The sequence below is a fragment of the Musa acuminata genome, chromosome BXJ2-9 (genome assembly GCF_036884655.1).
Source record: "Musa acuminata AAA Group cultivar baxijiao chromosome BXJ2-9, Cavendish_Baxijiao_AAA, whole genome shotgun sequence".
In the NCBI taxonomy this organism is placed as follows: domain Eukaryota; kingdom Viridiplantae; phylum Streptophyta; class Magnoliopsida; order Zingiberales; family Musaceae; genus Musa; species Musa acuminata.
The window spans coordinates 8661665-8684659 of record NC_088346.1 but is presented as its reverse complement, the minus strand read 5'-3'; the positions used below and the strand labels follow the sequence as shown (position 1 = coordinate 8684659).

General features: G+C 36.0%; 1 protein-coding gene across 2 annotated transcripts; it reads right to left on the bottom strand.

Moving 5' to 3' along the window:
- Nucleotides 1–437: 437 nt before the first annotated feature.
- Nucleotides 438–22995, bottom strand: LOC135583283 (sister chromatid cohesion protein PDS5 homolog A-like). Of its 2 annotated transcripts, none has more exons than XM_065125421.1 (33): nucleotides 22696–22995; nucleotides 20002–20205; nucleotides 19708–19889; nucleotides 18371–18497; nucleotides 18060–18278; nucleotides 14830–15046; nucleotides 14595–14740; nucleotides 14364–14509; nucleotides 11810–11959; nucleotides 11648–11696; nucleotides 11380–11568; nucleotides 10982–11164; nucleotides 10386–10540; nucleotides 10115–10241; nucleotides 9887–10036; nucleotides 9730–9795; nucleotides 9470–9606; nucleotides 8985–9102; nucleotides 8722–8856; nucleotides 8425–8624; nucleotides 7695–7851; nucleotides 7378–7521; nucleotides 5712–5792; nucleotides 4966–5589; nucleotides 4793–4897; nucleotides 2838–2917; nucleotides 2510–2561; nucleotides 1942–2028; nucleotides 1807–1844; nucleotides 1420–1488; nucleotides 1180–1346; nucleotides 934–1085; nucleotides 438–844 (listed from the first exon to the last, which is right to left on the bottom strand). In XM_065125421.1, exons 1-33 carry the CDS (start codon nucleotides 22786–22788, stop codon nucleotides 809–811), a joined length of 4785 nt encoding a protein of 1594 aa, XP_064981493.1. In that variant the 5' UTR covers nucleotides 22789–22995; the 3' UTR covers nucleotides 438–808. The 2 variants fall into 2 exon arrangements, with proteins under 2 accessions (XP_064981493.1, XP_064981494.1); XM_065125422.1 differs by having other exon boundaries at nucleotides 9730–9792.

Genomic DNA, 22995 nt, shown 5'->3' with positions numbered 1-22995 from the left:
GATGCACAGGTGTGTGCTACTAGGGCGCAGATCAAGAGACAAGCCGATGCAACAAGAGACTAAGAGCGAAACTAACCGTCATAAGTGGCAGAATGGGAACTGCGACCGGATTGGAGTCCGCGGTGGCCGTCCGAGGAGAAGAGGAAGTGGTGGCGGTGTCAGCGGCTCCAACGCCGCGGGCTAGAAAATGGGGACGGGGCATGCGACGGGGGCGGGGGGCGAGGGGCGAGGATCGAGGGCGATAGCTCGGATGGCGCTTTGACCTGGCCACGTCAAACCTAACCCCTTTGTATTCGGCCGGACCGGACCAGGCCATCGGACATCCATAAAACATATACAGCGGTCCAATTAGAATGGGCCTCTCGGCCCATACAATTCCTAAAATTATCCATGTAACTAAATCAACAAGCATGCATCAATCCACATGAGATCACATATACGAACAATGTTCTAACTATGCAGTTTAATTCAGAATCATTAGTATGTTAGTTATTTGCATGTCAGGCAGAAGATATTGGTGGCTACACAATACAACGAATTGGATCGCAAATCCATAATAATGCCCACAGTGTTCCATTGTTCATGTCAACAAGACACTAAAATCTTAAGCGGTGGATAAACTTGCGCTGACAATATGCCATTTTACAGAGCTTTTGTCTCGATATCCATGTCTTAGTATCACCATCTCTTGGGCCATTTCACCAAGCCATCCTAAAAGAACGTCAGTTGTGGCATGACAATGAAAGCATGTGAGGAGACGGGAAACCACAAAATGGACTCGGCAAAGGTGAGGGTGGGCTTTGAAGATTCAGGTGGACTTCCCGGCTCGTAGCTTCCAGGCACTCTGCACCATGTGTTTATTTTAATGGCGATGAATAGAACATGGTTGAGATTCGAGTTTCAGAGATGGAATTGGAGGGCTGAAGAACATACGATAAGCTCATCGTCTGAGTCATCCTTCCCGTCTGAACTGGAATGATCTGGTGATTCTTCCTTTGATAACTTGTCATCCAACTCTTTTGATCCCACTTTTGTTTCGACTCCCACTTCTGGGTCTGGTGAGGCTTCCTTCTCTTCAAGCCCATCTGAAGAAAAAGGGAAGCATCGACAACCAACGAGAAAAGATAACTGTTAGTGGCAAGGAAAATGTCATATAATTCCTGACAAATGCGCACGTACCAGTGACATCATTGAACATGGAGCGAGGGTGGATATCTGATACATCAGAGTCACCCCTACTGTCCAGACTAGAATCTGCATTACTGTTACTCTTTAACACGATTTTGCTTTTTTTCCCTACGTGTTTTTTGGTAGGACCTTTTTTCCTTGAGTTGGATGAGGAAGACCTGTCCATTTCTCCTTCCACTAAATAAGTTGTTTCACAGGCAAAGGGACAAAAAAAACAAGGATTATGCTTACTTCTTCCTTGTATCCTTATTTTTCTCTGAATCAGAATGGTAAATTTTGTTATTTATAGACTCAGGTGACCTGCAACAGCATCCAATGATTGAAAAAAGAACAATCAAACAGAAGCTACTATGAAGTAAAGTTCACATATTTGCTAATAATGGATGAACTTCCATACTTAAAGAGGAAAACACCGACATTTCTTGATGAGATGTTACTAATGCATAATCTCTATGACAGGAAGGTTATGGCCTTGAGCCTTTTAGGTTATGAATGAAAGAGAATAGCAAAGATGGACCTGCAGTTCTTTATATGTTATGTCAAGTGATCTGAGTATTTTGCAAACTTTCTATTAATTAAAACACAGTTACATAATATAATAATGGTAGGTGAACTCACTTGTCTTTCACTGCTTGTGTATGTCGAGTATTTTCTTTCTACAAATGACGGAACAAGCAACAACGTATCAAAAACTTTGATAATTCATGGATTAAAATGAGGTACAGAAAATAAAAACAAGTGCAAAGATCCAACCTTTCTAGGAGTGTGAATGTTACTGACAACTTCCCATTTTTCTTTGCCTAATTGAAGCACTTCAACATCACCATCGTCATAAAGTATCTATAACACAAGTAAACAGGTTAAAGAAAAGAAACTTCTAATTCATTTGAAATCTGAAATAATAATATAGGATTTAGATAGAACTAGCAACACAAGGACACAAAAAAGCATATAGACAAACAAGAGTCTGGTAAGGAAAAAAAATGGTATAAGTTGATTTGACGAAACATATATATGTGCAGAATCAGCATCCGCATGTAGGATCTCTACCTGTTGATCAGCCCACAATTATTTTTGACATTTAACCTGTGGGAGAAGTAATTACAATCACCTAATAGATGTAATTGAACTTCAAGGGAAATTCATTGTGGGACCGGATAGTTCCATATTTGGGAATAGTTTTTTCTTTCAAAGATAAAACACAAGTTTGAACCTATTAACTATGCAAGCATAACCAATTCATAGCACTGGCCTCAGACATTTCGATGATCCCAAAAGCACATCCACAACAATGAAAACTGCAACTTCAGTTGATTTTTACCGTATGTTTCTTCTTTTCTGAATCATAAGAATGTACAAGACCTTCATAGAACCTGGAAAAAGAAGCATCAGTTTCTGGTGAGAAAAATTAGAAATAAATGTTTTGAAATTTAATTTTTCTAGTACAATAGCTCTCTGTAATAAATATATGTAAAGTACATACTACTGTAATATACACAGCAAGATATTACATACTACTGTAATAAATATATTACATACTACTGTAATATACTCTCTTCATTAGATTGTTTGGCATGATCATTGTAATAGACACAGCAAGATTTACAGTAATATACCTACGTAAAAGTTTCATATGCTAAAAAATTTACCGTTTATCCAGTGGCCACCAAACCTTTATTCTTGATCCAACCAACTCAGCATCACTTATTTGACTTATGTGTGATGAACACTGCACACATAGATAGTAGGTTAATGTTATGACCTTTTAAATAGCAGAAAACTATAGTTTTATCTATGATAAAGGACGAAAGCTTAAAACAAATATCATACACAATTTTGGAGACATGCATGGTACTCGTATGTACAAATGATTATAGACATGACACAGTATATAAAGACAAATGACTCATGCTTTACTGTCTTAACATGAATAAGACTCCATCCTCAAGAGTCAAACTCTAATAAAAAAAGCATAGAGAAAGATATAGATGTGCTGCACCTTTGCTGAATCTTTATCTGCACAAACATTATCCTAAGGTTATGCTTCAGTAGTTATATATTTGATGATTAAGTGAAGAGTGGGTCACCTGTTGTTGTTTTTTTCTCATATCTTTTAGTTTTATGAATAGTATTAAGGAAATCAAGTGACATTACAAATTGGAATCCTGATCTTTAATGAATACAACAAAATATTCTACAGTCTTCTGATTATTTGACCGCATAGCAGTTTCATATTAACTAACTAGACACGAATTGACCTCAATGTAGTAATAATCTAAGCAATTATCATGCCCAAATTTCCAATTAATTTTCTGGATGTGTGTCCTGCATTTATTTACATCTAATGAGAAAGCTGTATTGGAGCGAATGCTATCTGTAGTTGTTTAGACTTTAGACAAATAAAGCTTCATACATTATTGCATGGAAATGGAGCAAGAGTGAGAAAGAAAGGTATAGCATGATAATAACTTTATGCAATATATTGGAACACAAGAATATGAATACTTACAAGAGGGTTATAAAATGCTCAAAAACAAGTTCTCCTTCCCTCTATGTTTATAAGTTTATAACAAAAATGTTTGATAACTATCTATCCTGCTAATACATGCAAATTACATGGGTGCGTAACAATTAGTTGTGGTGAACCTTTGCATCCGGTATCATCAATGTAATAATTTCCATGATGTAGACATAGCAGCTAAGAGCCTGTGAATGAATTTCAATAACTATACAAATATCTACAACAAAGGATATTAGCATTAAATTTATCAGGCATTTTTGGGACATCGGAATAACATGGTTCAGTCTCGATATTTTATCAGGCCTTTCGAACATGCATGGGGCAAGTGTTCAAGTTCCAGGCACTTTCGGGCCCAAGTTTGGTTCCCAGCCATGTTGGTCATAAGATATGAAGAACCAGTTCAATCCTATTAAAAAAGGAACAGTTCTATAAGGGTAACAAGTGTCTGGCCAGGATTAAAAGCATCGGTCACCAAAGAAAAGGATATGGTAAAGATACAACCAGGTCCAGCTAGAACAATGTCCTTAAACCAGAGGCCAGAAGTAAGATCATCTAGCCATCTATGTGAATAATTTGGTTTCTATAAGGACCATGCTTTAAAGTTTAGATTTCTTATGTTCTCTGTTTTCCTTCTTTTCTGGCAATTCACCAGCCAGCTAATTGTAAAAATAGCATGGCATGTCATCCAAACATAAAAGTACTACTTTACCAAGTACTAAAGTATTATACTCTAGGAGTACACTAATTATTTAGTGTAACGAATTATACCATCCTAGCATAGTATACATCAGTCTGGTAGTTCATTCCTACTGTGGAGATTTTACTATTAATTTGTATTTATTATATGCCATCTTAATCAAAGAAACATTAAAATTGGATAAACAAATACAATGTTTAAGAACTTATAATTCCCCCAATATATTGTGACTGAGGAACTAATCCTGCATTAAGCATGAAAAAATGAGACAACAATAATCACAATGCAAACCCCAGTAAACAGCATAGAGAATGATTATAAAGAAGAAAGGAAAAAAAAAAGCAGCACAGATTTAAATGATGGCCATATAAACTAAGTTGACATACCTTTTCTAAACCAGCAATGCTTCTTCTTTTACGCTTTTTAGTTAAACTAGTTAAGCTTTTGGATTGATCACCTTTCTTTCTGTTGTCTTCTGACAAGGCCAATTTCTGCAACATATACCATACCCACAATTTAAAGTAGCACAAGGTGATATGTTGCAAAGATGAAGTTTTACCTCTGGAGTACTGTTCAAAGCCTTTTCAACATCCAATCTGTCAGCAATTTTCCTTCCTTTTGTTGATGAGATACCTGGTGAGACTAGCAAGTGTGTAGTAGTTTCAGCCATGTCCTCAAATAAACTTTGTTCCACCAAAGAATGCACTGCCTCATCTTTGCCAAATGACCCTGGGGGAGAAACCTTTGTGTTTCCTTTTTGACCCTTTAATGAATTTGACCTATATGTGGAAACTGACCTTCTGCGTTTTGTAGCAGGCACAACAGCCTCAATGCTAGGTCCATCTTGTTTTTTCTTTGGAGATACCATATATTTCTCATCATTACTTTTATCAGCCATTTTTGCACTTTTGCATTCAATATCTGCTACCAAGTTGTCTATTTCTGTGGTTTGTACTCGTTCAAGATTGTCCAAATTTATTTCTCTTACAACTCCGAGAACATCAAAGTCATTTTCAAAATTTTCCAAAACAGAAGGTAAGTTATCCTTTTTCACAGCTTTCTTTTTCTTCTTCCTGGCTGCCTGAGATCTAAGAATTTCCATCATCTTCCCAAGAGGAACTTCACTGTCATCTCCATTATTCTCCTCCAAGACCATTTCATCCTTTGCAGCACCTGAATCACCCTAGAATTCCACATAGAAAGAAACTGGTAGAGTCACGATCAATATAAATTTGCAGATGGTGGAATTACTTTAATGAAAGATAACTATGCAAACTAATTTCCTCATAACTTTGATACACAGACCTTTTCCTCGTGTTCAAGTTTAAGAGCTTCAAAATGGGCCAAGGCACTATCACTAGTCAACCATGTCTGATTGTCATCATCCTAAAATGAAAATTGCACAATTAATATAGAAAAATTGTGGTATACAAAAAAGCTGCCGGTATATTTACAAATGGTTGGATAATTTATCAAATTCTAAATAAATAATTTTTATTTGAAGTTTGCCTCTTAAATGCTCCAGATGTATACTATACAATGGCTACATTAGTGAAAGCAATTTCTATTTAGGAGACCCTCCACCAGGCAAACAAAGAGAAGAATTCATCAGTTATCAAACAGTTGATTCTATTAGTTTTATCTTCCATAGCATCTATAAATGAAGGGATAAAAAGATAATGATTACATATGTCCATCAATTATGACAATTCAGCATTTAGATGAAAATTGATTTCAATATAATAAAGACAGGCAGTGAATGCAACATTGATGTTATGAAAGCCTGATGAATAACACAGATCCATAACAACCAGAATCATAATGTGACATGAAAACTTTCTTGCTTGGCATCCAAGTTGAACATCAACAACTGGGGTGGATGGATAAGGGAGTTCACAACTATGTGATTGTACATCGTTCAAGCATGGTATATGCATCAAATATTCCACACACCAGCATCCATTCCCTCAATATTATACAGCCACTAAGAATGGATCCTTTAAGTTTGAATTGCTTGCCACATGTAGGTTACTTCTTGGATACACAACTTCCTAAGTATTCAATTATATTAAATTATCGACAAGATTGGAAATACTTAGGATGGTTAGAGATACTTTGTTGACACTTCAGCATCCATTCCATGAATATTATACAACCACTATGCATGGGTACTTTTAAGTCTGAATTGCTTGCCACATGTTGTAGGTTACTTCTTGGATACACAACTTCATAAGTATTCAATTATATTAAATTATCGACAAGATCGGAAATATTTAGGATAGTTAAAGATACTTTGTTGGCACTTCTCGTGAGAATTGTCTTTAAAGTCGACTTTCGATTTTAGATGAGATGGAAATATTCTTAGATTATTTAGTGTTGTTTGCATTAGGTATCATAATTAAAACAATGACCCTAATTAATTTATCACAAGTTCTAGCTAGAAGGCAAGCTTTGCTACAACAATAAGGTAGCTCCTAGGTCACCAAACTTCAAGTCTTTGTGATAGCCTCTCTGCTTATAGGTGTAAGATTATGTACATTAACCTCCCTTACACACTTTATAGCTGTCTATTCTATATTTTTAAATGTACTAATTACTTAAAACACAATCCATTATTTCAACAAAATAAAGCTCCTTACCATGTCCACAGAAAAAAAAAAAATCTTTTTCATATGATATTTGTTTTGATTAATGATTTTTTCTCCTACCATAAGTTTCAAAAAATAACCATCGATGTTTATTCCCGATCCATGAAGAATGAATGCTTCCATTGAACATTATAAAGCATTAAGGACTGCTCACTCAGCCAGGAAATTAAAGTAAGTATGCGCAAATATGGAGATCATGATAACAAGAAGACTTACAATGATTCATTGGAATCCAGAAAAAAAGTGCATAAAGTAAAATTAGGACCTTGCTAATACAGAATTCTTGGGAAAGGTGGAAAAGTGTTTAACCGGGAAATACTAACCATGGCATTTTCATCTTTGCTTTTGTCAACAGGTTTGTATAACATACATGGCAAAGGAACGGTATCAAACCCTGAAACCTCCACCTTCTCGGACACTATTCTCTTCGCAATTGAGAGCCCAAGATCACATATAGCATGTACAGTCTGTATATCTCCCACCCAATGCAAAAATCAGTTCACAACACATAAAACATGGTAAAAGTGAATAAATAAAAAGAAGTTACAGGACTAAGTGGCAATTCAATGGAGTTTGTAGTACGAAATTGTTTTACAACATGAGAAAGCCATGGCAATAAATGGCTTAACAAATCACTTACATTTGATTTTAATCCATCAACTATATCCTCGGAGTTCTTAATACTGTGGAAGATAGAAAATATTGCATTATAACTCTCCTTTCTCTGGTTTGGAAAAGCACCAGATTGGCTACCTTCATCACCATGCAACAGCGAGGAAAGAAATAGATTCAACCGCCTGGAAGCTACAAAATATTAGCATAATATTTAAAAAAGTCTCTTAATCCTAATCTCCTAGACTGATAAGACCATGTAATGCTGGATTTATTATTGAAATCAGTACACAAATACTGTCATCTTTACTTCTTAATTTTCACACAATGATTAAAGGCAGCCAACCAGATTTAAGAAAAAAATGGTGCTCCCAATAAAGACTTTGTAAATAGATCATGCATAATGGGTCACCAGATAGAAATGGGATTCCTTCAGAAACTAACAATGTTTTACAAGAAGGTTCATATGTTATAAAATTATGAAAGACAATCACATCAAATCTCCGAAACATGTTACCCAATCCTCCAATACAGATTACTACACGGAGTGATGGAAAAGCTAGCATGAAGAAGGAGACTTTCATGATAAATAGCAAGGTCCAAATATGCAAATGTCCAACAAGATCATGCAGTGACCCTAAATGAGCATATAATAGATCATACAAGTACAAGATTCAGGACAGATGCACAAATATTGATCATCAAATGTGACGTATAATAAAGAACAACTAGTTCAATTTTAAAAGGAAGTGACATACCAGTAGGTAGGCTCAAATGCCTGAACATCCATGCATTCATCAATGTTAGGACATGAAGGATCATGCGAAAGGGCATGGATCACATATGCAAGAATATATTCTGGATAAGCTGCTGTAGTGTTCATGTCAGATTGTGCAGAAAGTTGCCGCATCCGAACTTGCTGGCATATTTGTACAAGTTCAAGTAGACTTTGTTGACACTGGTGGAAAAGATGATAAAAGGGTCTTATTTTAAAGAACAATGACTTTGTTCCAATGTATTGAATATTGATAAACCCAGACAAACAAAAGTCGGACCTCTTCATACTCTAGGGAGAGACGATCATTAATGTTGAGTAAGAAGGCACAAGCATACTTTGCGTCCAATTGCCGTTCCTTGATATACTGATGAACTTTGTTCAAGAACAATTTCCTAGATTGAGGATAGGCATCCTAAATCAATGATGTAGAAAAGTAAGTTCCAGTCAAGAATATAAACAAATAAAAGGCCTAATTTCTAGCATATACTTTAAAAAAGAAAAGAAAAATCATGTTGGTTTCTGCTATAACTGATAATCTACCTGTGAAATTCTTAAAGTCAAGTAAAAAATATCAGCAGGTATCTTCTGGTCCCAGTGTCTTGACAACCGAAGAACAGCTTTTGCTGAAGCAAGCCTCATATGAGCTTTATCAACATCACTGCAAGAAGATATTATACTCTAGCAGATAAATTTTGCCAAAAAAAAGGCCTCAAAATATGGCCTATATAGGATAAATAATTAGTAGTTTAATCAAGGTTCTAAATCTCGATCAAAAAAAGAAAAAAAGGAAACAAAACTAATAATAGAAGTATCGGGTGGCAGACTTACCACTGAGTACCCCGATTTTACTAGTCAAACCAGACGGTACACCCGCTAAGCTAACCATATCATATCAGGCAGTAAACAGTGTAAACCAAACAGTACAATAACCAATGGTCTGTGTTCTGGTTCATGGTTGGACCAGTAGATACCAGTCCCAAGCAATTAATACATCCAGTTTTTCAAACCTGAGTTATAATCATTACCTTGATATAATAACCTGTGCAATCTCCCCATAAGAAAGTATGTTCTTCAGAATTTCCAAAAGTTTTTCGATTCCTGGTCTCAAATGAGCATCTTTGGCAGGTAAATAGCTCTTAACCAATGTTTTGATGCCAAATATCTGCATAACGCAGGCAAAAGCATGACAAACATCAAAAATATATACACAAGGTACAAAGCTAGAATTTTGCTGCTAAAAGAATCCTAGTACTCTAGTGCAGAGGATTGAGTTTCCTTTACTAACCTTTATCAAACAGAGTTCAGACCTTTCACTCCATTCAGTATCATCTAAAGAAACTTCATCAGCCTTCTGCACAGAGAAGAAACATTAGACAGAACTTTTGAATCATTCAGAAATTAGAATGCATAGAACAATGTAAAACTGGGTCAGAAAGCCATACATTACTGCTCTGCAAGATTTTATTCATTATAAACTCCATAATTTCATCCTCTCTAGTTTCAAAAATTGGCATAGCAGTCTGTGCTATACATCCCAGAGATTGAAAAATGGCTGGCAAGTGTCTTCTCTCCTCCAGCATATCCACAAGCCTCTGTAAAGTCATTCAGAAAGTTCATTCAGTTTAGCTACCATCAGAAAGGGAGTTTTTATGAAGGGTAACCAATGCAACCTTGTATAGAACAGAGAGTGACTTGAGACCATCATCTTTAGTTATTGCTGCTATGGCTTGTACAGAATATTTTGCCTGCTTCCTGGTACCCTCTAAACATAGCCTTTCTAAAAGTAGTTCAACTGAACTGCAATTTATCGATTAACAATAAAATTGTGTGAATAGAATTCAAAGCTTTCACAAGGAGTAAAAAAGATAGATGGTAAAACCAAAACAAAGAACAAAAGTCACAGGTAAATTGTAAATTCAATAACAGGTGGCTAAGGTATACCTTGATGCCATCGTAAGTTGTTCACGAATAGTGCCGCCAGCCTTTGCCAAAACATGAGCAATGCCTTCTTTTATTATTTCATTGTCCTCTTTCAGAAGACGAATGAGATCTTCTTCACATCCAGCCAAAAGCAAGGGAGAGTAACATGCAATAACCTAAATATTTGAATTAAAGCTACAGAATTGATTTCCAAAGTAACAATTTTTCAGAAAGTCAGACAGGAATTTTTCCTGAAGAATGTTTTTGTATCATAAAATCAAAAATCCGGATATAAACAAGAGTTCAAAATCAGCAAAGTTCTCAATGTTGAGAATAACATAGCCTGAAATCAGCAAAATTCTCAATGTTGAAAATGGCGTGAAACTAGTTGCAAGTATCATTGACTTAATTAAGGTGCTTAATCCAATAAGGAGTATTTTCCTTGCTTAAATTACTAATTGAATTTGGAAACATCAGAATAGATTGTATTCCATCTTAGTAAATGCAGATGTTTTAAAGGGATAAACTACAAGTGCAAGAAAATTAGATTCAAACTATTCATACAGCTCATAACATCTGAATCTGAAATATAAGGCAGCAGTTAAAGTATATTCTACCGTAAGTAGGTTCATGCATGAAGAAATAAGTTTTGCATTTCCTGCAGATTGTTGTTCATCAGCTTCTGAGAGTATCTCCACGACGTACTCTTTGTTGAAGAGCAGGTATGAGCACTTCAAAGAAAGTGTACCCATAAAATCAAAGAGTGGATGCTCCTCTCCAAGGATCCTTAGCAAGTCATCCTGCAATATAGTTTAACATTTAACAGTTTCTCCTAATATCCATCTTGACATTAAGTTGACATGAAAATAATATGCTGCATATTATTTTCAGTATAGATATTCGAGTGAAGAAAAGCAACAAGTTCTAGCTTCAAACCATTTCAACAAAACACAGGATCCAACAATGTTATAATTGTTTCTAAAGCATACAAATAAATAATCTGAATGGTAATTACCCGACATGACCATGCTTGGTGTAGATGAGTGGATGGATCAAGAAGTGTTGTCAAGATTTTCCAAATATTGGCATCTTTTAGCTGATTGAGAAACTGAAAATTCTCCTCGGTCTTCACAGGGTCATTGAACAGGCGAGACATACCCTTGAAACAGCCAAAAATTCTTTTGTTGAGTTCAGCTGCATCTTCCTGCATTTTACCAAGACTGATTCTCAACAACATCATGAAATCAAACTAACATCACTGTAAGATTCCACTATATGCAAACCTGATATGTCTGTCTGAGAGACAGATACTTTTGCATTTCTTGCTGTAACCTGCAATCCAAGAGGAAATCACCTGAAATCCGTGGACAGACTATCACAAACTAGATACTTCTATCTGAACAGAGAGACGATCACTTAACTACCATGCTGAAACTTATACAAACCTTTGTTTTTGTGCAAGAATCTGCTCAAGAGCTTTCACCTCAAATTTATCAAACACTGAGAAAGTTGTTACCCAATATTTCACCCTATCTTTTACTGAGAACTCAGGTGGGAACAAAGATCCACAAAGGATAAGTTCAATTGCCTCTGACCTGCAATACGTTGCATAAAACCTTAAATTCTCTCCGAAGACCAAGGCACTGTCGGTTGTACGATTATAAATACTTTCATGCACTTTTTTCTACAAATAGGAACATCTCACATCAATATGTCAAGGCAAAGCATCCCATGAACCTTGAAGCTCACAAGGGAAAAAAAACTAACAGTTTCTTACTAACTTATGTAGATGAAAATGGCAATATACCTCCAAATTATATCATGAACCACTAAAACAATAGTTCATCTTTGCAGCCACTCACTCCTAGGATGGCCATCATCTACGTTCATTATAATAATAAAACCATGTCTTAGATTTGTTTTACCGCAGATCCAGAAATTAAAAGTGAAAAGGCAAAATGTATTTACAATAATTGTAAATTACAAGTTTCAAATAGACCTAGGATCTATAAACCAGAAGTACAACCCCAAGTGACCCACATGACATACACCTATAACCAACTCTGTTCCAGATCAATGATCGTCATTGCTTTCAGGTTGATGGTAACTTTTGTTGCAGTGAGACGGATCCAAAGGCCACAATGGCGAGTACAACTAAGTCTCCACATATTTAATTTCCAGTGACTATTTTAATTTTTTTTCAGGGATAAATTGATGATTGATATGTTTTGAATCTCCAAAAGAAAAAACACAACAATAGTGAGCTTTATGGTTTTGGTGGTGAATTTTTTGGTTTTCCGAAACTTATGAATTACATCAAAAACAGAAGAAAAAAAAATTAAGAATCAATAAACCTTGACTATTGAAGATTACAAAAAAAAATTAACGAAAAGCTCAGACTTCAGGAGTATGTTATCATGTTTAATTATACAAAAACCTCTTTTTCTTGGTGATCACCTAACAAGATAATCACTGAAGCAACTTCTCTTAGCAGATTGCATTGGATTTATTAACTGTAATATCAAGTATACTTACCACAAAAGAAGCAAGGGCACGGTAAACAACGTAACTGCTAAAAATAATAACTTAATGAAGCCTCAATTATAATATTTTCAATTAATAAATGCTGATAGTCGATACTGAAATATACGTAACAAGAACCAGAAAATATCTTCAAAATAGAATCAATTTCTATTCAAAGCAATATATATATATAATCTCAACTTTATGAATTAACGAACTCAATTTTTAATTTCAAAGGGAATTTTTTGAGATCTTACAAAGTCTACCAATGTGCCAATCTGCATTTTTTTTATAATATTAACAATTCTTGTATGGAGAAGTTGCAAAGCTTCAAAAAGTATGAACCTAAAATCAAGGTTTGAAATTTCGTACCGTACCGGAGTTTCGACGATCTCTCGGTACGGTACGGAACGGTATACCGCTCGGTATACCGAGCGGTATACCGAGTGATATATGTATATATATATATTATATATATATATATTTTAATGGCCGACGTCGCATCGCCTCGGCGACGTCGCTTTTTCCTTCCCCACACGGGGCGACGTCGCCGAGGCGACATTTATTTAAATTATATATATATATATATATATATATATATAGCGACGTCGCCGAAAAAGGCGACGTCGTGTCGCCTCGGCGACGTCTCCGAAAAAGGCGACGTCGTGTCGCCTCGGCGACGTCGCCGAAAAAGGCGACGTCGTGTCGCCTCGGCGACGTCGCCGAAAAAGGCGACGTCGTGTCGCCTCGGCGACGTCGCCGAAAAGGCGCTGCGTTACCGCCCGTTACCGAATGGTACCGGGCGGTAACGGTCGAAATTTCGACCGTTACCGCCCGATATTACCCGTAACGGCCGATACGGGATATTTTTGCGTGTACCGCCCGGTAGGGGGCGGTCCGCGTACCGGTCGCCTCTCGGACCGGTACGTACCGCCCGTACCGGGCGGTACGATTCGGTAAGTAAAACCTTGCCTAAAATATAATTTTGTAATAAGAAACAATCCCACAAATGACTAAAATAAGCAATTAAATCAATTCCTTCAAAATTCTTTGAAATCTAGTTAACCTACAAAAATTATTATTTGAAATTCTGGAAGCAGAATCGTTTTGCTTTGTATCAAAGTTTCTCATTTTTAACATAACAAAATGGATGTATAAGACTAAGCACATGATCTTGAAATGAAAAGAGCTAGAATATAGTTCGAAGAGTCAGAAAAGAGGTGGAGAATGTCTAAGGTGGTATTGATGATAGATAATAGTGCCAAAAAAGGTAGATGATTATGAACTCATCATTATTGCAGTTTGAGCATACATGACAAAGCAATAAAAAGTAGCAATGAAACATGCAGTAAAAGTATGATTAAGCACATGCCAATTGATATACAAAAGAAACTTTAATAATAAATATGCAAGTTAAGATTGCTTCTTTAGCAACCAGAACTATCAATACTTTGAATAAGATTCCTTTATCCATACCTAAAATCACGGTCATATAAACATCTCAATATCTTCCCAGGTATCCACTTATAATCCTCAATATGTATTGAACCATCAGAGCTCTTCAAGCAATAGAGTCGATGCAGATCAACTAGCCTCTCCAGGGTATATTTCTTTACAGTCAACTAAGACATTTTAACAAAGTTACAGGTCAACAAATCAATCATAAAATACAAAAGAATAGTTGTCAACAAGAGAAGAAATACAAACAGATTTGTCTCGGATACGCTCTGCCACTAGACTGGCAGTTTCGGGTGGAATGACATTTAATGATTGGCAAGCAACATCATAAACTGCAGCAACAACTTTCTTGCGAACATCTTCATCGTAGTCCAACACTCGATCAGAAAGTGCCTCTGGAAGATAAACATCACAATGCATATCACCAATTATTCCGAAGAATAATAAATTAGAAGATAAAATATACAGACAGATGGCCCCTTACTTATAATCTGGAGAGCCTCAGGATGGGAAGGATCTGAAATCAAGCAATTCTTCAAGTGTTCAATCACAGACAGGCGGACTTCCACTACTCTATCAGTCAATCTCTTTAAAAACTCCAGGAAGACTGGGTGAAAAGCTTCAGAGATAGGTACTTCAGCTAAAGAAAATAGATCTCCTAGTAGATGAACTGCTTTAAGCCGAATATCTAACTTATCTGTCTAAAGAATTTCAAAGTTTAAAAATCAGAATCATAAATAAAATAACCATCTAAAAAACCTTTAGAAAGCTTTCCAGTTGAATTTAATTATAGTGAGTTAAGCTAAGACGATGGAACTAAATAATGTAACATTCTCAGTATACCATCAAGGCTTACAAACTAAATAAATTCATAACAAAATATGCAACAGTTTTCTTTTGGTTATCCATCATAAATTTGATGTCTAAAAGGTGGCGACCAAGTAAAAAACTTCACTAACAATAAAAAGAAGTGACATCCTCAAAAGATATCATTAACATTAGAAGACAAACAAAGAGTTTATAACTTTAAGTAAGAATTCACAAACTTGGTTCTCATGGCTTACAAAAAGAAAGAAATAATATTTTAACATAATAAACAAATTAAAAATAATAAAATAATTAACAAAGATGGAAAGACAAGAAATGAATTTGGGCTGCCACATTGCAAGAAGTTATTTTGTGTGCAAATTTGTGTGTTCATACTTCATTATGCATTTCCTTCTTAGGCAATGTTTATTATATTATTAATAACATACTGACATCTTTAATTAATTCATAACTTTTTGAATGTGAAAATTTGAGATCCATCAAAGATGCGCAGAAGTATCTCGAAAATTAAGATCCATAAAAGGTGAGGCTAGTCCCTCTACGAACGAACATGTAGCTTCTTTCATACATGATTGGTTTGAAGACTTCATGAGACTGGATACACGAATATAATCTCTAATAGATGCCAAGAGTAATGCATCATTACATATGCCTTCACCCAGAAAACAAGTAGTCAACTGTAGTCATAAAATTGAAAATTTCCATGGAACATTTGATCAAGCTTTCTAATAGTTGTTTGGCACTAATACTAGTGAAAATTTCTTAAACGAGTGATGTGACACCTTGACAGTCCCACAACTAGAATTTTGGGAGGGTTGGCATGCCGTGATTAAAATGTTAGTGATAATATAGGTTTAAGCTTCTTAAGCCGTATGTTGAAGCCTATTTAACATAAGTTATTGAATTAATAGGTTATGTCAATTGTTTTAAATGGTCTAGAAGTAACACCAATAGTTCTTAATAAAGTTAACACGCATCAAGATGGGAATGGTTGGTGTGTGTGACAAGACAAAGAACCACAGACTAATCCACCACTAGAATTACAGAGGTGATTTTGGATTTCATCTTACAACAGCACCAGAAATTCGTGTATGGACACTAGTTCCACATTAGGGAAAAAAGGATCACATTTACACATACATAAGAGTTAGGAGTTTGATAACTTGAATAGTTGTAATAAGGCACTTTGAAGTTTGAACAATGTTGGATGAGGATTATTAGGCTAGTAATTTACTTGAGTTCTGAAAAATGTGATATCAAAGGATTATTTCCCCACTGTATATGAGCCATGTTAGAAATCTTTGATTGCAATGATAGCAACATGGACAACGGCAGCAGCATGGTGAGCTTGTGGCACTCCTAAAATTCAATATTACTTATAGTGGATCATGGTGATCTAATGGAACCTATCAGAGAATGTCAATACTTTGAATAGGGGGATTGTACACCCCAAACAATCTCATGATAGATGTAACTAACATGTAGTCTGTGTTTGTGAATAATCATCCCTGAATTTCTCTGGAAAGGTCATGATTTGGGCTCAGGTCATGAAAGAAAATGGAGGCAATAAAAGATCCACCCTAGTGCTTGAATCAGGGTAATTTAGTCTGTATAGTGAGCTTGAGCAAAGTCATGATTTGAATAGAAAGATCCACCCTTGTGCTTGAGCACTCCTCCAAAATTCCCTTAAATCTTGAAAGAGTGTTACTCCAAATTCCCTTATTCTTGAAAGAGTGTAGAAGACAAACATGACAACCTCTGCTATAAGAAGCTATGTTCTGGAGCTAGAACCAACCAACACAACCCTAGTCTAAGGAGCTCACGTCATCTTATCAATGTGAATAACCACTCGCATGACACATGATATTGCTTAGCGAATGATTCACAGAACCATATTGACTTTAATTTACTAAAAAATCATAAATCACACTGAAGCTATTGACTTATAACTTTCCGATTTGCTAAATTTTAATAAAATTTTGCATGAGTTTTAGTTCACTGTTGACGAGATCAAAGTTTCCTATAAAAGTGCATTATTGCCAAGGTCAATGCCAAAGCTGGTATAGTTTATTATGTATCTGAGTTGAGATAGAATATAACCAGTCTGAAATATCCTAATTTCTAGGGGTTATACTACTCTGGGCAAATAAACAAGTGGGATTGGACAACTCCAACTGATCCAGGGTTATTCCAGTTTAAATAGTTCTTGATTGATTCCAATGAATTGCACTGATCCCAAGAGTTCGTACTCAATGATGCTACATCAATTCCACAAAACTGCAGATATCCTGACAGTATCCAGCAAGTTTACAATCACAAAGATTGTTGCTGATTTTGAACCTCGATTCTATCTTTCAAACCTTGGTTGGGAGCAACAGATACAACCTAGCCAAGTGTCCAAAAATTTCGCATGCGGAGAGGCAAGAGAAATCTATGCACATCTAACACCAAAAAGCAGTTCTAACTTCTAACAGAGTCCAAAAATTCAATGTCAGAGAAACATGGTGCTCAAAACTCAAAACAAACAGGACGAGAAAAGGATGACTTAGTACACAAGGCTCCCATCAACATGGGGTCCAAGAGGGTCAATGTATGCAATTGCGATCCTGTCAGAGCAAGCAACTGTTTGTTCTGTGATTCAAACTCAAATCATCCAAACAACAAAGGAGCTATGTTACCATACTACCAAGGCTCACCCTCATCATAAACAGGACATATGAAAGTTAGTTATGATTATAGTCAAGTTGAACCCCAGAAATAAGATATCGGTTGTATAGATTAAATATAAATGCTATATCAATTGTCAAATGTTGTTGGAAGTGGCATTTCAAAAAAGAACATAGTGAGAATAATCAGCAATATATAGTCAAGAGAATGGAAACATACCAACAACTCGCCTGTTATATAAGGAATTATGCCTGTAAGAATTTGGGGTGCACACTGATATATATCATAGATGACTTCATGATGATCAAGTGAACGATCCAAATAACTGTTGTCGTCAGACAGTGAAGACACAAGAAGCTGCACTATGCATGGTCCAAGTTTGTCTGCACAATGTTCTATAACATTCATTGCAAGCTTCCGTGCAGCCATAGAATACCCCTAGTGCCATAAATTATAAACATTTATTAAATAAGATATAAAAAAATGTTCCATAACTGAAAGGAAGAATCCAGTAGAATAAGAAGGATTACATTTTTTTTACGGCCCAAAGCTGAAAGTATGGTAGTTACAAGATTTTCCTGTACATCCTCACTTTCATCTAGAATAAGGATCATGATCGTTTGCATTGATGTAAGAATGTTTTGGGGATGATCATCGCTGCAAATTGTAAGTTATCATAAGTCAAGCAGATAGCAAATGATAAATATTCAGCTTGTTCAAAAGATGATTGCACACCAATTCTATTCATCCCTTGATAATATAATCCAACTGTATATACAGATGATACAAGCATTCAAAAATATATGATGTTAATTCTTAAGAGAACCAATTCTAAATATTACAATTCATACAATTAATGCTACAGAAATTTCATTGCTTTCTCCATCATGCAACAGGTGACCAAGTGTCGTATACAAAGTCCTTTGCTGTAACAGTGTAACCTGAAATTGATTTAGGTTGTCTAAGAGAGCATATATAATAGAAAATGGACAGGAAACCATAGACATACATAGAAGGGACTTTCTAAGGTGCAACTTGTGACAAAATGTCACCATCTTGTTTCACTATGGATGCGAATATCTTTATTTCAGTTTGGATTAAATATTGTTTAGAGCCAACAGGAAAATCTGGAAGTTGCCATGCTTCCCAACCCAGCCTTAATAATTAAAACATGCAGGTTTATTAATGCAATAATCCTAGAGATACGAGTATGACTTTTACCTAGAAATTGTCCAGACAAGACACTTGGCTCTCATGATAAGAAAGGGCCAAACTTCTTTAGTCGGCAATCCCTACTATGCTGATAAGAAAGGGCCAAACTTCTTCAGGATCAGCAATATTTTTTTCCTGTGACACTTGGCTCTCATGAATCCTAAAATTGCTTCATAGGCCAACATAAACTTTCAACAAGATGCAAATTCAAATACAACTCGAAGAAAATCTGAATTGTTAGACCTTACAATTCCTAAAATCTACCAATCCGATCAGCTTTCTACCTTGATTTAGAAAAACCTTTTTCCTCAACAGTTTACGACTGATGCAAGTGTGTAACCATTAGCTATATGTTTTATATTACATCATAGCTTTTTGTTCTTCCCATGTGCTCTTCACATGAAATTGCTCAAGTGGGAATCCAGTACTGCACTGAATCTTGATTCTTTGTTGATTAACAAATGATGATTTACCACTCGTATAAGAACACCATTTAAAGTTTTTTATTTTTTTTCTATGCTTGAATAAGAATGAAATCTAATGGTAACTTTCTGATCTTTAGTTTGCCTTATCATCCTTGCACAGGTGGTAGGGAACAAAACAAGACACAATCTAATTACAAGGAAAATGTCTGCAAAGTCAAATGTTAACTCACCTGACAACAGAAACAAATGTTCTGAACATTTCATGTATGAGATCATTACATTCAAGATCCAACATTACAACACATGACCTGTATTTAGCAAGAGTCTCCAGGATAACAACCCTTCTCCCATACGATGGACTGCTAATATCACCTAATCCAGCAAAAGTCCCAACAATCAAATGAAACATATCCTGCAAGAACAAATTTCAATCAGAAAGAAAGAGATCAAAATGTAATTCAGCATGAACACTATTTTATTTTTAAACTCCAATGCAAAAATTCTCTACACAGTAAGATAACAACCCTCAGAACATCATCACTGTAAGGAGCTTCTGGTGCCGTTATTCGGGTGGCTTCACAAGCACAAGTTGCTACGAGAACTTTGACATCTCGATCTTGATGTGTCAACAATTCTTTTTTTGCAATTGCATTAAGAAAAGACTGAATCGAGTCCAAGATTGAAGGCTCTGGTGACTGCTCCATCTCAGATAGACAATTTTCAGCTTGCTACACATCCAAATGAAAATAATTAGTTGACAACTTGAATCTCCACTTGCATTATTGCAGAGGGAAGCATTGACAACACCTTAAAGATTGATTATTTCATAGTAAAGCTAAAGGAAAGACCAGAGCCTGAACTCACAAACATGGGGCTTGGAGAGGTTCAATGTACATAGTCTTGCCTCTAGGAGCAAAGAAGCATAAAAATCAATTTTTCAAATGAACAGAAGGTGAAACACACTAAAACAACTGGAGAAAGCCAAAGCCCAAATCATGTTACTTCTTTTTAAGTTCTAATTACTTGGTGTCACCAAGATGAGGATATTGATGATTGTTTGGTTACAGAAAGAGAAAGATAAGCAATGTTTCAATCTGTGAACAATTAGATATAGTTCCAACGGATGATAAAATGAGAATGAAGCCATTCGATATGTTATATCAGAATGTACTAAGGATACTTATAGTTGCCTCGGTTAGACAATTTGAGTTGATTACAACTAGTGGTGTGAGAATTAGAGGAAAACCTAAATATTTGATAACTCTTAGCTTGACTAGTGGTATTTCTTTAAATAAAGATTAATGATAAGAAACAGTCAATATAGTCAACTCCGAATAGTTTTGGGCATTGTGATTCTTGTTCAAGTGACCTTAATGTACCATGTACGGCTTAGTAAGAGTTATCAGATGTATACATGTGAAGAGTTCTGTACTGATCATCTTTTACTTGAGTGAGTAGACTCAATAAGGCCAAGACACATAGTGTCAGGTTATAACCCAAAATCAACCTGAATTTCAATTCTCTCACCCGGACTTGGTTTACTTCAAATGAATCGCATTATGGGTTGTTGTCTTATAGCATGGTATAATTTTTTGCTTAAGCAAAAAAGCCCTTGATAGATCTAATTTCTAATTCGGTTAAGCCCATGAGAACTATAATATTCAACATATCCAAGTTCTTTGAAAATCTCCCAAACAGTTGTTGTTAGGCAAAAATCATTGTGCCAATTTCCAAGTTAACTGGAATTATATTACTTTACAATCACATTCAAAAGCCCTATTTTTTCCTGCACTTTTCTTGAGACCTGAAATACTAAAAGGAAATCTTTTTCCTCAAGGCATGCAAAGAAGAAAAGGATAATGGTGAAACCACTATCGACCATTAATTATCATTTATATTGTTGACTGTTTGAGAAAAATCAATTGGATTGCTTTATATATGAGCCTTTAAATGACAAATGGACAATTCCTATGCTTGTTCAAGTTCTAGTTAAAATTTTAACGTTAAAAATAGTCCTTAATCAGGTTATCAATCTTATTAACCAAAATGAACCGCTATGTAATGTTAACTTTTTTGCTTATGCATATTCAGTTAACATGTGTCAATAATAACGCAAAAGTTTGCAGATATGCACTATGATTCCTTATAATAGTCTTATATCGAGTATGGACTATGGCTTTGGTTAATGAATGTTGCTACTATCCGAAAGAGAACTTTCAAATACTAGCTTGGTGCTTCGCCCACATGCTTTTTGGACACTGTTCATGTCAAACATGATATCATAGCTATAAAGGCTTGTGGTATGTGGACCACATTGGAACACGCTATGCATCTCCATGAATGTCCATCAAAGCAAAGTGAGTGTGAACTAAAACTCTGGTCAGTTGTCCTGTCACCAATCACAACAGTACACCTCTCAAAGATTAAAGACTAAACTTACAAACTGATAACAACTCTGGATGGAATCAGACTGAATTTTTTATTAGAAATTAGAAACAACAATGCAGAACCATATGCTACGCCTGAGTTCAAAGTATATTAAAAAAAGGTTTATGGGAGAGGAAGATTGTTGTTGTGATCACCCTTGAACGCAATTAGCCAGACAGTTAAACATCCAGATATCAAGTATAGCTCATCACCAACAAAAATCCTGAGGTAGCACAGAAAGTGAATCTATACTTCGTAATCTTTCTGCCAATAAGTTAAAACCTAAGTACATCCATGATGCATTCATCAAATCTCAGAAAGTTGACTGGTAAAACAATATCGCAAAACCGCTGATGAAACCAACCTATTTAAACACTCCAATATAACTGATGCAATTGCAAAGATATCTATTAGTCAGATCAAGGAAAATGTTCCAATGATCTTCTTCAGAAGGTCTGGGCTCTTCCAACTTTGATTTCTAGGTTAATGAAAATAAAGTTATGCGCTCCACAGGAAGTCAAGAATGGTATTAAAGAACACATTTTTCGCTACAATTAAAAACCCTTGCATCGAAAGATGCAAACTTTCTAATCTGAAACACGCCAAGACCACATTTTCGTTAACCAAAACGTGACAGGGTTCCAAAATCTCCGTTCAGCTCCACTTCCCAGCCGATACAAACCCTAATTCCAGCCTCGTGCGACTGCTCGACTCCAAAACCCTAGAAACCACGACCTCGAACAAGAACGACCCGAAGCAAAAGCTCTCAAGGTTCGAGTTAGGATACCGACCTTAAGCAGCTTGATTAGGGCGTCCTTCGACGCGGGAGGGTTCTGAAGCTTCGATCCCACCTCCTTCAGCTGCTGCTGAAGCTTCTGCGCCATTTCAGCCCGTCGGACCGCGACGAAGCGGGCGCTGGGAGCTCGTTGTCCTTGCTCCTCTTCTTCTTCTAGGTTTTCCGCTATCCCCCCGGTTCAAAATACCCCGACACGGCGAGATCGGGATGATGGGGGAAACAGGAGGAGGTGTAATGGGAACTGAGCTGGCCCGATCTTTTCGATCGCACGGAGAGAAAGAGAGATCACGAGGAC

Coding starts and splice junctions, on each gene's coding strand:
- LOC135583283 (XM_065125421.1), bottom strand. CDS start 22,788: ATGGCGCAGAAGCTTCAGCAGCAGCTGAAGGAGGTGGGATCGAAGCTT. Junction 5,590..5,711: donor AACTTGAACACGAGGAAAAG/GTCTGTGTATCA, acceptor GTGGAATTCTAG/GGTGATTCAGGTGCTGCAAA. Junction 2,918..4,792: donor GCATTGCTGGTTTAGAAAAG/GTATGTCAACTT, acceptor CTATGTGTGCAG/TGTTCATCACACATAAGTCA.